Below are 14,863 nucleotides of genomic sequence, written 5' to 3'. Positions count from 1 at the left end.
GGATAATTTAATCATCTAATTAAAACAACATCCTTTAATTTATTAAAACTTTTTATGACATATAACAAGTACTAAAGTTAGTCTAACCGTCTTTACTAATTACTAGAAAATGTGTCCAAAAATTAAATAAATAAACTTCAGTAAGTAGGCTCAGTAATAACAAACCAACATCTCTTAGGAAATTGCCGACTATAAATCATAATACTTTCAATACCGGTAGCGTTAAAGTCAGGTAGTAATGATAACAGGATTACGAAGCGAAATCCCTTAAACTTCAAAACAAATCCCAACATCTAGTCATAACATGTCAAAGTCGCCGAAAATATTTGCTCATTTAAATGGTCCCGAGAGAGCAATGAACTTGCAGTATTTAACAAACGGTCTTTGTACTATCAGTCCCTGGAAAGGGTTTAATCGGTATTTAAAAATTGAACAATGCTTCTTTGAAGTCCACTGCGCAGTTTTAACAGGATTATTGCGAAGTGCCTTCTTTGCGAATTGTTTTAAAGATAAAAGTAGGCACAAAACAACCTTTGTCGCATCAGTAGTGAACGTTACAATTTTCACTTCTCAAACTCAAGCTTTTTTCGGCTTTTGCTAAAAGATGGTGGCTATCTGCTGAGGTCGATTTTGCGGCCAAGTACATAAATTTTGTGTCAAATATTATGTTTTTGTCAAATTATTTGATATGTTGACAATGTTTCATGGATGTTTTAAGAGAAATAACAGAAAAACCCCAAAAAATCGTATACCAAAAGCATAAAATAACAAATAATGTTTTAAAAAAGTAAACAATCATTTAAATTTAATGTTACTAAAAATGGATATGGTATAAATAAAAAAGAATGTTTAGTTTTAAATAATCAGGAATCAAAACTCCTCTTTATTGATAGCGCCTTTGTAATTGACTAGAGAAGTACATATCAATCATAAATAATCAATCTTATAAATACACAAAAACTGTACTATGTAAATAGGAACTTTTTTCTTACATCGCTATATTTACATAAACTTAGGTACACATTCATACGATGAATTTCGTCAAAAAGAAGTTAAGTGGCCGTTATTTAATTCACTAATTAGTTTAGTTAAACAATCACTCAGCCTAGATTTCTCTCATAAAATAAAATATTAGAACAGTGCTAAAGTGTCATTAAAATAGAAAATTACAAATAAAGTCAGTGGAAATACAATTATAGGAAATCAATTTACAATAGAATCATTTTTAATAAAAATACAAACCGCTTACAATCAGTCATTTTGATATGTTATAAGAACGTCTTTAAGAATCATTTTTATATTGATTTTAAACCTAGACAAATGTTTCACAGTTTAAAGCTTCTATCAATTAAGTTTTTGGAATATGCATATACTCGTACATATCTGTCTATGTTGATTAAAAAAAAAACTCCTTACATGAGAAATAAAATACAAATATTTACACTTTTGAAAGCTATTACTAATTAAATCTAATTAAAATAAAGACATAATTTAAAAATCAACTAATTGTATCAAGCCCTAACCTGATACGTAAAAGGTCACATGTTTTGAATTAAGCCATCTGCGTAGTTCGGAATCATACAGTTTTGTGGTATACCTGGATTATGATTTAAATTTGGAGATGCGTTATTTAAATGATAATTCGTATAGGCTCCTAAGTTAGACATCTGTTGCCTTGTATCCATGTATTCCGAAATGTTTCCTACCTTGGGTAGGTTATCGTCAATAACATACGGATCAGGAGAGGTCGACAACTTTCCGTCTTTCTTTGCCTTCATTCTACGGTTTTGAAACCATATTTTAATTTGCCTTTCAGTAAGGCCAAGTGCGTGGGAAACTTCTATACGCCTTCTTCTTGATAGATACTTATTGAAGTGGAACTCCTTTTCCAATTCTAATGTTTGATAACGGGTGTAAGTCTGCCTCGTACGTTTTGATCCTTCCTTCTTGTCGTCACCTAAAAATCAAAAATATTTTTAATTAATACTTATTAATTTTTCGTTTACTTTAGTATTTTAATTTAAGGTTCGGGAGTAGGTTGGTTACCTCCGGTACTCTTCATCCATGGATAGAAAGCTTGTACATCTGGAACAGCGGCCATTTTGTTCTCGCCGTAATCCACATTGTCCCCGCCTGCACTGACCCTCGTCACGTCCTGACAGCTCTCGTCGGTACCTAGTGATGATGGCGTGCTCTCCTTTGCAATAGGCGCCTCAATATTGGCGTCTATCCTCTTGCTTTTTGTTTGATCTTCAGATTTAAATTCACCGTGAAATTGAAGCAAATTTCGATCAGTTTCTTGCATCTTTGTTTTTGCCCAATCATTAACGTCAGTCACGCGGTATCTTTGCGCGGCCTCTTGTGTATACGTTTTGTCATATTTGGCATAATAGGGCGAAATCTTACGGTCATGTGATTTCGTTAGTAATGCCCTTAAATTAGGCGAATCTTCTTCATCTGGGTTTGTTAATTTATTTACGCTCGACGTACTATGTGGCGATCCATAACTGTTTTCGGACACACTACATTGACCAGGAGAATTCAGCGACCGTACGTCGTCACTTTTAGCTTCGTAGCATGTGTTAGATGCAATATTTCGTTGATCGAATCCATTATGTTGCGAATAATAATTCAATTCTCGCCATTTATTTACCATATCCAAATTCATTTGATTGCCATAGTCTGGATAGTTATGCCAATGTATCGGTTCGGATTTTACGACACTATTTGGAGAATTATGATAGTTTTTATTCATTACATCAGAAGGTACATGAGGATACTCACTGTTTTGCTGATAGAAGTTATTTTGATAATGTGTAAAGCCGTTCGGGGGTGTCGGATATTGATAAGCATGGTTAGGATTCGCTTGGCGTACACTTTGTGAGTAGAGATCAGCACTGTTGGTCCACATATCACTTGCACGATTACCAGCCGCCACTGATGACATTACTTATGTTATTTCAAACTTATTCACTATCACTTTTCTACTCTAGGTCACAGACTATTAGCACTAACACTAGCCAGTGTGGGAGGTGTTCCGAATGCTGTGTTGACTGCGAAACGAATGCAGTAAGTGTCAGCGGGCGGCAAGACCCTACAATTGTAATAATTTTATATGACCTAAAAAAAAGTTTGGGGTACTTTCAACAATAGCGTCGCCATTGTCCCTTTGCGAAGTTGTTAAACCAGCTTTTCTGTCTCTGTCTAACGCTCTCTTCGTTTGTTTAAATAGTCATGAGGAAAAGAGACAGCAATTATTTAGGGGAATATATTGCAAATGTCCTATAAATGTTTACAATGCCAATATTTCCAATACATTTCTATGTGTGCGTCTGTGTGAGTAAATCATTGATTGATTTGTCGTAGTGTGAGTGTGAGAGGGTGGTATAGATTGATTTTATTCTATTATTGGTTTAGTGTAAAGCCGCGTATGTGTGTCACTGTGTTGCAGTTGCAAGATATATAGGATGTTTATAATTTCTCAATGACTATGAATCAAATAGTAAACTTGTATGTTTTAATTGAATTACATTTTTAGCCTCTTTTCACAATACAATAAACATATTTTTATGACGTAAAACGATTAATATTTTTTTTGCTATAACTTAAAATTTAGAATAAATTGCAAATCTATTTATTTTATTAATACAAAAAGTTGCAATGTTAACATTTACTCTAATAATACTTTTCTTTCTCTTCCTTCATTTTTTACGCATTATTAATTATAAGACACTGTTGCTAACGACTTTGTCCGCGTAAAAATAAAAAACTAATTATTAACATTCTATGATTCTATGTAATCAGTGAATACATTGCTTTTTAATGATGTAAGAATTTTTTAAATCGACCCAGTAGTTTTTGTGTTATTTTAATACATACAAAAATACAAATCTTTCCTCTTTATAATATTAGTATTCGAATTTGTATCATCCTGTAGAACACGATCCGTGTAAGGCACATAACTCACGCTGTAACAGTTCAATCGGAGGACAATGCGAGGCTGCGCGTGCGCCGCCCGCTTGCAACTGTGCACGCGAATGTGCTCTAATAGAAGCAGGCAAAAAATGCCCATTAATTAATTATTTATTTAAACGATTTTCATAGTCATTATTAGTAAAATTATGAATAAAAATACATGTATGATATTGGATAACCTAGTATTTTTTACTATTTTAGACAGAAATTACGCTAATGTTAAAATTACTTTTTCTATCATGTTTGAGTTTCGTGAGTCGATGATAATTATCTTTAAAAAATTTTTGAAAACGTCTTTGCCAGTTATTCTTATACTTATTATTATAAGCCTTCAAGTTATAATAAAACATGAGGTAACTTGTACAATTTTTGAGGATTTATTAAGTTACAATACAAGTGATTGTTCACAATTTAATGTTAAATCTTATAAATGCGAAAGTTTAGATGGATGGATGGATGTTTGTTGGAGTAAAACGGTTATTAAACGGTTAGTTTAAACGGTTGAACAGATCTTGATAAAATTTGGCATAGACGTAGAGGTTAGTCTGGAAGAACACATAGGTTAGGCACTTTTGTTTTTTTTTTATTTCCAAGCAGACGGAGTCGCGGGTGAAAGCTAGTCATTTAATATTAGTGAATTACACAATATAGAAATATTTATAATGTATAAAATAAATAAGGCAATACAATAATATGGAACATTTATATGATTTCTAGTACAAATGCAGAGTCATGTTACGTTCGCAGTATTGCACGCCCAATGGTAAAGCGCGGCGTACACTGATGAAGTCGACATATGGAAGCTTTGTTATAGCGCACACCTCCCGACCGAATCCAAGCTCGCATCTGTCGGACATGCGCACACCCACAAATATGCGTATTGTATACTTTGCCTTTATATTTGATTGCCTTATCCAGTCAGAAAAATTGGGGAATAATGTCAATTTGGCATTAAAGTTTAATAAAATTAAAATTATCGTTTATTTCTACAGCTATTTAACAGTGTTCTTTAAAAAAAAACAGTATTAAATCTATACTATTATAATAAAGCATAAACACACACTTATTTGTTGCCTAAGATGTCAGCAATTACAGCATATTTTTGAATAATTCTTTTTTTAATAAAAAGCCCTACACTTACGTCACACCTTACGCTATATATTTTTACGCCATTAAACTTAGGGGGTAAATATTTTGGATAAAAACCCTAATGTGGGAAAGAGACCATAAGTTGCTGCCAACATCAAGGAAGCAAGGTTGCCATGGTTTGTCATGTCATGTCATTTTAACATTTGCAATTGACAATTTGATACATGTAAACAATAAAATAATTTTATGCTGATGAAATCACACGGGAACAGTTAGTCATTTTATAAAAGAGTACATATTCTGAAATTGTCAAAACGCCTAGGTTTACTGCAACAAACTTTGTTTTTAACATTGTAATTTACTCTAACATTTCTCGAAGGTTTAATCAATTTTTTTTAAAGCCGTTTTAGCTATAAATTATATTGTTTCTTACATTTGTATTTTTTGTTCAATGAAATAAATTAATAATTATATCGTTACAATACAGGAATTTCATACTCCCCTGATATTTTTTTAGTTTTTAAGTCAAGCTATAAATCATAATTTTAACAATATCAAGTGTCCATGAAAAATAAACAAATATTTCCTACCGCTAATGGGTCATATTATAGTAAACCCATTAAGGTCTAATATGTCTAAATATTTCCAAACCAGTAAACATTACAAAATAAACACGACTTAACGGGTTACAATAAAATGTAACAAATAAATATTTAATAACCAGATTAAGCGCACCAAGTCGACCTCGCCGCGTACAACTTTTAAATAAAACTTAACTTCAATTTCACACTGAATTCCAAAATCAATTTCTATTGGATCCCTTTTTAAAAAAACATTTCATAACGTCATAAAGCACAACCATCATCTAGTTCAAAATTGAATTGTACCATATCAATCTTAAGGTTGTTTATCGAATATTAAACTGACAAAAACATTGAAAACCATTCATTAGTATGTCAGTTGAAAATGATTTCAAAACGAAACTCGTGCGCCCTTCCGTGTATGGTGTTAGAACACATTTTTGTTAACCGTAATTCGGCTTACATTTTCGTCATACCGTGTCGCTGACAATACCACACCATTAATCTTGCGAAATCAATCGATGGCTCATTCAGAATACTGTATTCGGTTTTACCGCGGTGCCTTTTCGTTCGATGTTTACTTTAGATCTTTTTGCTTAATTTATTACTCACGTTCCAAAAAAATCTACATCTGTCGGTGGCATTGTAAACGAAATATTTTTAATTTTTTACAAGACGGTAGGTAACTACTGCGAGTCTCCGCGAGTCCGCTTTCTGAAGAAAAAAAATATAATTTTATTACAGGAGTCATAAAACAATAAAGCACTTTCTAAGTATAAAGCTTTCGGCGCGTCTTTGAAAACGACGGTGAGTTGCTAGTTGTAAATCCTTTTTTACCTGCTCCTGGTATTTGCAAATATTTTCTATAATAAATTTAGATATTGCAAAAAAATATTGCTTTATGGATGCCGACAGACAAAAACAATAGTCAAGAATTTCGACTTATAAACATGAGAATCGCTATACGCGTATACGCGTAATACGCGTTTGTATTTAAAAAAGGCAAGTACAAGATGTTTGAAAAAGTTTAATCTTTTAGTTAAAATACTACGACCTTAGATTTTTCCTTGTAAAAATCTAATTATTATTCCGAAGTGTACACGTCTACAAGTCAAACAGTTTACACGCTCTCACTTCACGGTTAACAATTGAATAATTATCGAGCAAGCATTGTCTCACTTCATTATTTTGTCAACTGTATGCCTGTTGACAGTTAAAGTGGTAAATTTGAAGATTTATTACCCTTACGGAACGGGATCCGGGCGAGACGAGACCTTAAGTACCGTTCGGAAAGCCCTTCTTACTTGAAATTGGCACCACAACTTGTAAATGAGAACAACAATTGATCTTAAAATTAAAATCGAACTCCAATTGAATTACAAATATTCATAAAGAAACAATAATAACAACAAACCGATAATTTCTTGATTAAAATTAATTAATTTTAATGTTCCTCTTATCTGTATATTTATTAATTTAATAAGTCTTCTAATACTTTCTTAAATATAAAACTCGTTTGAACATTATTATTTTTCATTTTAAATTTAACTTCTCTACATAGATACATTCAAATAAAGTTTTTATTTACCAGCAAAATTCTTTAGTAACCAAACCCTTCATTTCGCAAAACAATTCAGTCATTTCGCACAACTTATAAAGTTTTAAAAGGATTAAAAAATAACAATAACATAAAAAATCGCCTTATACTTCTTTAGCAAAAGCGACAAAAGTAAAACAATATGAGCGGCAACTCTTAAAGACTCTGTTTACAAAATAGAGATAATAAAGTCTTTGACAATTATTGACGGTAATAAAACTTCTGAAAGTAGTTTTCTATGAATTCAACATTGCCTTTTTAGTTGTTTTTTGAATTGTTACAAAGAAACACAATGATTGTAATCAAAAGGAGTCTTATACAAAATTTTCCTTGAAAAACAAAGAAGTATCGCCGATATTCGAAATACAAGTAACAAGGTCTGTCGCCAAACAACTAAATTCCGATCTTTATTTTTTTAGTTAAAATAACGTCTAGTTTGAAAACAACGACTATATAAATAGCTTTAGTGTAGAATTACAATGATGTAATAATAATAATTGTCAGAATAATGGTTGATTTCTTGCAGTAATCATCTTTATAGGTCAGATAGCATGCCTACGTGGTCAAATCCCATCATAAACCCCATAAACGTCGATTTCAGCAAACAAACAGCTCCCGGTCAGCTGGCCGCGTGTAATCTCTCGCTGTGGTATTATACAACGATACCATGTTTAGGATTGACGCACACTGAAACAAAGTCATAGATGTTTTTTTTTTACTTTTTTAAATATAAAAACGCTATGAAATATATAATGCAAGTTCAATTACTATCTATATTGATGTTATAAAAATATTTGTATATTTATCATGCTTGGAATACTATATTTAATAGCTAGTGCGTTTTAGATAGTAACTTAATACTGTTGCTTAAGTTTAGAAAGAAAGCTTTTATTATTATTCTTGACTCTGATCTTAGACATAACTTAGTTTATATCAAAATATATTACATTTATAGCAAGTTTTATTATTAAAATTAATTCCGTTCACTTGGGTTCAATTTTTTCAGTTGAATATTAAGAACAGTTTAGTTGTCTAGTGAGTGGTGACCCTTATCGGCCCCTCACTATACAATCATTAATCAGAGCTTCGATCCTGAACTCCTTACAATAGGGAGTGTTCAGAGCCGCGCGATCCATTAGAATAACAATAATTACTCTTCCATTCGCTACGTCATAAGGAATCTCAACTAAAGTACGTTTAAAGTTGCAATTCTCGCAGTCAACATACAAACTATTTCAAGCTTAAATTAAAAAAAAAGTAACAATAGTATAATCATGTGGCACTGAGATCTTATGTGGCCAGCAAGTCCTTTAGAGTATATTAAAGACGAAAGGACTGTTTAAATAACCATTAATCAACTCTACGACTTAACGTAAAACTGTACAGTGTTCTGTTGCGAAATATGCGAATTAAAATTATCTTAAATTCTTGTTCCAACGATTCAGTAGTTATAAATCACAATCGCTGCAATGGGGATGCGGTGTGCGTGATTCTAAACAAAACACGGTCGACTCAACGGCTCCAAGAAAAACACCGGCCGACTGATTTACGAGACAATTTTATTCGAATAACAGAGCTAGAAATAAAGTGGATCATAATAGAATATTAGGTTAACATTCTTTTAGCGAATAAGTATGAATTTAGACTTAACATTATCTAGGTATTCTCTCCTTAGTTTTCATTTTTATGTATAAGAAACTAAGTAACTATGCAAAAACTTAGTCAATTTATATTATTAAGGATGAAAATAGATCGGGGAATTGAATCGTCCTATTTTCGATATGGGTGCTCTATGTATTTCTTGATCTAAAAGGCATGGAGTAGATATTGCAACTACTTTTTTCATATTTTCATTTCATAATGTTAATTTAAATTTTATTATGAAATACAGTATTATAATACTATAATCACTTTAGATGCCGTTTCGAAATACATCAAGTCGACAAATTTATATCAATGAATCTTAATTCGAAAAACATCTACTGATATGCTTGAAAGAAAAGTACTGCCACACAATAGCTTCGCTCGTTTAAAAAAACAGTTTCAATGTAGTTTAACTATTCACAAACGTACTATAGCCAAGAAAATAAGATCTCGTCAACAACGTTTTTTCAAAACACATAAATACTTTAGTTGTGATATGCTCCATTCATCTTTTGTTCTCGATTCGCAAAGAAGGGATGCAGAAACCTTGACGGGGCGGCCTATGAAAATGATATCACTGACATAGGAATACACTTAATGTTTCTCTATTCGACGATATCTTCACATCGCTACACCGAGCCGTCTCGTAATCAATCATGTTTTATGCGGAGACAGTTCTTTGTAAGCTTGACTTCGTAGGTAATTAACGATCATCTTACTTTATTCGAGGTTAATGTGAAAAATCTTTAGCTAGAAGTTATGATTAAAATATTAACACGGAATAGCTGTTATACGTGATTTTTTTTTTATATGAGAAGGGGGCAAACGAGCGTCGGGAACACAAAGGTAGTCAACGACGCCCATGGACATCCGCAACACCAGAGGAACTACAGATGCGTTGCCGGCCTTTGAGGAAATTGTAGGCTCGCTTCTTGAAGGACCCTAAGTCGTATTGGTTTGGAAATACCACCGTGGACAGACCGTTATCGCTAAAGAAGATTCTTTAATAATCCCATCTTTCCAAGAAAAAATATTATATAATTGGCAAGCATACAACTCAAGTGTCTATTGCCTAAAATATTCTTATACTAAGAGAGTGGTTGTAATTTTTACCCCTAGATAATTTAGTACATTAAAATAGATTTATTATTTTTTGAGTCAAGTGCCTCTTGTTCTATGTAATATGTATAAAGCTGTCTTAATTAATATGCACAAGAGGAAAATATCTTGAGCAAATTAGAATTGGTCTATAGAATGTTTAGGTATAACCTCTGAGAGGCTGAAGTCGCGGTGAGCGGCGCTCTGCGGGCCACATTGAGAGCTGACTAACGACCTGCCAATCAGACCCCAGCTTAATTGGAAATCCGTGTTTGTGGAACCACTCCTCGCTTCACGAGGCTTTTGTTACTAAAAATTAAACATTTCACAATCGGAAATCTAGTCAAACACATTTCACGTTTATTGATTTTAATAATAATTTTATTATTTTTCAATGATGAAAGACAAATACAATATTTTAGTACGCAAATGCATTACTACTACAATTCTAACCTAAGTACAACTTAAACTTACATAATCAAAAGAGTACACAATTCGTTGTAATATTAAAATGACATAAATAACATAAAGAGATGTTGTTATTTGGGTTGACTAGTGCAAAGCGTCAAGTGCGTATGGTAATGTTGCCCGCGACACGAATCCTGCTGTCAAACTTACTCCCGCTCTGTTAATGTCCTTCGAACCGAAATATTATGTGGATACGCATCTCAAATAGATCTCGCTGAAAAAAAAATGAAACAACGGAGCACAATGCCACATTTTCGTGGCTTTGATAAATATCGGGCGGTACGAGTTAAACAATTGATTATTTATAAAACTAATTTGATAATTAATTCGTCTAATGCAATTTCGTTACATTCGTCGGGGTTATTATTTCTTTCTGGTTTTGATTTCTGTAAGTATTATTGAGGTAAGTATTTTCTTGTTACTATAGGAGCTATCCATAAGTTTACAACGTTGAGTCTCGCCTTCCTTGTTTGGGGATATTAAAAAATTGTTCCGGCTAGCGTGTCTAATCTCTGGCAGCCGGTGCTTTCCCGCTCACTCAACACGACCTTTCTGAATGTGACGTCACAACACAACGAATTTTGAATTTCGATTCGAAAGTAGAATGTTGTACCGTTTCGACGCTACCGTTTTTAAAGTACATACAAACAACAACTCTATAAATACCTTAAATTCTTTTAAAAATAACTAATTCTATTAAAAATCACAAATTGTTCTATTTAACAATTCAAATTGAGTTTTGTTTGCGCGTTGATCTCTTTTTGACAAGAACTAATATTGATGTTAAACCTAAGTTTTTACAGTTTACTATATTTTCACACAAAAACTACATTTACTACTATTATTTAAATGTCATATAATTTACATCGTAGTTAATTTAAAGAAAAAAAAAGATACTTTTAGTCCCACTATCGCCATCTACACTACGAATGGTGAAATTAAAAACGGGAATACTTTGACTAGCGCCATCTGGCAGAAATCCGTGAAATTACTTTCATCCCCACGTTGCTAAGGGTTGCAAGAGGAAATCTGCAAAAAGGCGCCACTCTCGCGAAACTTACACGCAATTTGCAAAATTAAATTTCTACTAAGTACTCATGTGTAGTAATTTTAAAGCATATTTGTCAATAAAGGAAAAGCATAAATTTATTTTTCAATAACTTTTGATTTACTCATTTATATGTGATTTTAAATGGAATCTAAATTGTGTAGAATTATTCCAAATTCGTCGGAACTTGTAAATTTCAGTAAAATTCGCAAAAGTTAAATTCATTCTTCCAACTGTGCATAATACACAAACAAATAAACATAGATGTTCTTCCGTATAATACTTACATTGTTATTAGCACAGATATAAGATAAAGTGTAAATTTCCTTATTGTCAGTAAAGTTTCGTAACTTAAGTAAATAAGTACCGTATAATACGTAAATAAGTACCGTTACTTATTTGATTTAACTGCGATAAGGTACAGTTAGATTATATTCAAATACGAACGTAGATAATAACAAATACAATTAGAATTGGAAAATATATTAGAAATACTTTAATGGAATCACATAACATAATCTGTATCTATTCCACTTAGATTGTCAACCTAAGTCGGTACCTACGTATTTCCATTATAATGTATTGGGAAACCAGAATGTTATGTCTGTTTCAAATTATGGAAAACTAAATTATTACATTCCCATTAATTTCTTATTTGTTCCGATTACACAAATCTCTTCAGATTCCTATCTGAGACAACGGGAGTGAATTGAAAATAGCTTAAAACTCCTACAAGCTATATTGCTAGAACAGTGCGACATCAAAATGCTAATCGTTCACTTGAAGGCAAACTACAGTTGAGCTGGGATAAACTACATTATGGCCCGATGCTCAGATGTTCAGTTTTACAGCTCAGATAACAATCCGCGCCCGGGGAGCCAGAGAGAGAACTTTTAATTGGCGTGCCATTAGAGCGGGCGGGAAGCACTAAGCGATTTGTGGTGTTGCGGCCTGCTCTCTTGAGCTTTTAATTTCTGTTTCACCTCCCCAGATAGGGTTGCCTTCGTGGTTCGAGTTACGAAAATTATACCTTACATAATACGTCGATAAATCGTTAAAAAATTAGAATGTAGAAAAGAGTAAAATGTAAGGTATCAGAACAACGAGATAAATTTAATTGGAGTAGTTACTTCGCGTCAATATTTCTTATTTTTTAGTGAACTAACAATTGGTTTATTTTAGGAAATCCTGCTTTGAAATTAGTCATTCGAATTTTCATTTAAGCTTATCCTGTTTTGACAATTGGAAAGAAAGTACCGAACACATATTTGCCAGCATCACACTTCATAATCTTATTTGCAGTCATTGGATTATTTAAAAAAATGTTAACTAAAAACTCGAATTTTCATTGCATCGTCTATATCGTAACGTTCGTTTTTCCTAAACAATCCCGTGCTGTTGAGAGCAGCATGTCTTCCGTTAACGACATCTCGTTACCATCACAAATCTCCGACATTACAACGTATTAAAACTCTAAAACTTGACTCGTGCCATTTGGCTCGAACAAAAACTTTCTTACATCACGCAGATTAAAATTCAAGTCTCGGAATGTTCAAGTCGCGAAGACATTTGAGGCAAGGCCGTCTAGGCTAGAAAAGAAAAAAACATTTTTGAGATTTTAACCAATACATGAATTTTACTAACACTTTAATTTTTTTTATAACTGCTGCAAAGCATTTTTTATTTAATCGGTATTTTTATGATGTAACCAATAACTTGAAACCCGACACTTTCTTAATTGCGCAAAGGAATTGGTTTATATTTTTCCCAAAATATGACTATAAATGTTTTGAATTTCATAAAATCTTTAAGACTTTAAACATGATGATTTGGTAACAATTAAAAATCGGTGAATCGTAATTTAATAACTTCCCTGGATTAAGCTCTACCAACTTTAAGGTTTAACTCTGTGCAACCCTTTTCCCTGAGTTTGCCACGCCGCAGCGTCACTAAGTGGATATTCGGGTCGTCCCGCATTTGGCTAACGGCCCTGCACTGTCGGCTCGTTACCGACACTTCTACACTTTGTTTAGGGATGTCATCACTTGATAATTACGAACTTTCGAATGTATACGATGTAATTAACCATTCATAATAGATAATTCCATACGTCTCGTTTGGATGAGAGTCGATCATATGAACGGCTTTGCTTTTTACTGTTCTACTTATTGACAACAAAGGCATCACAACAAATTTCATACATTTATGGATATTCTTTATACTGATAAAGTACTTTTTTTTAAAGAAAGTTGCAAGAAATAGAACTTATTTAATAGATTTAATCAACATTATTGAGACTATGATAACCGAAGCCCTACCCTAGCAGCAGTTGATTCTTTTGTTCATTTCTCTTGAAACGTACTAATTATCACGTGTGATGAAAACATTTCTCCGTCAACGTCCCCTTTATACCTCTTCCTGCTCTATTACTCTCAATTTTACATGCGACATGACGGATTTTTATGCTGAAAAATTGCCATACATTATGCGCACTTTTTAATGTTTTAATTTTTTGTTTTGGCCGAGTAATGCTTACGTAGTGGACTGGTGGTGAAAAAAGTGGAACACGGCACATGCTTTCTGCTTTTCATTGTAAAATATTAACATGTGAAATAAAATTTACTATTATACGTTTCACTTATTATGAAAAACTACGAATTACTTAAAGTTTTTTGTAAAAAAAAATTAAACATGCTGTAAACAACATTATTTTTTTTAATTTCTTATTGCCACTCGAATTTTTATAAAAAAATATAAAATTACTTGTCCTCAAACTACGTAACAGGAAATAAATTACATCAATGTCGGTTGGATCGATTTATAAACCGCACATTGAATACTCGATGTAAGAGCAACCGACACTGCATGTAATCAGCCGATATTTTGCTCGGACTAGGTGAAAAAATTCCAAGTATCGACAATTGTGGCAGAGAAAGAATATAAATAGATAACAGTCGTTAATACAGCCCTAAGTTTTAAGCATACGCAGTACAAAAAGAAATGTAATTTTAGACTCGCTTACGCTCGCGACTCCGTGCGCGAAATTTAAAATAAAGATACGTTCAGCAGGTAACGCTATAAACTCTATCAAACATCCATCCACTTAACATACATACATACATACCAACTTCTGTCTACACTACCTAATTAACGCTCAAGCAGGTACCCTAGAACTATAGATAAAATATATTATGGAGTTATATCACTTTTTAGGATTTCATGATTTTTATAATTACTCACCTTAAATAGTTAATCACTGTTAGATAAGCTTCTTAAAAAAATAAGAAATATAGATAAGTTATTGAAAAAACGCTATATTGTTGTTACTTACGGCAACAGTATTCACTGAAAGACACCGCAAAA

General features: G+C 32.6%; 1 protein-coding gene across 1 annotated transcript; it reads right to left on the bottom strand.

The window, feature by feature from the left end:
* Positions 1 to 1,538: 1,538 nt before the first annotated feature.
* Positions 1,539 to 2,947, bottom strand: LOC106104071 (homeobox protein Hox-D10a-like). Its single transcript, XM_013284009.1, has 2 exons — positions 2,047 to 2,947; positions 1,539 to 1,957 (listed from the first exon to the last, which is right to left on the bottom strand). The coding sequence occupies exons 1-2, from the start codon at positions 2,945 to 2,947 to the stop codon at positions 1,539 to 1,541; spliced, it is 1,320 nt and encodes a 439-aa protein (XP_013139463.1).
* Positions 2,948 to 14,863: the final 11,916 nt, after the last annotated feature.

The sequence above is a fragment of the Papilio polytes genome, unplaced genomic scaffold (genome assembly GCF_000836215.1).
Source record: "Papilio polytes unplaced genomic scaffold, Ppol_1.0 DF823691.1, whole genome shotgun sequence".
Lineage (NCBI taxonomy): Eukaryota > Metazoa > Arthropoda > Insecta > Lepidoptera > Papilionidae > Papilio > Papilio polytes.
This window is presented reverse-complemented; position numbering and strand designations above follow the sequence as displayed.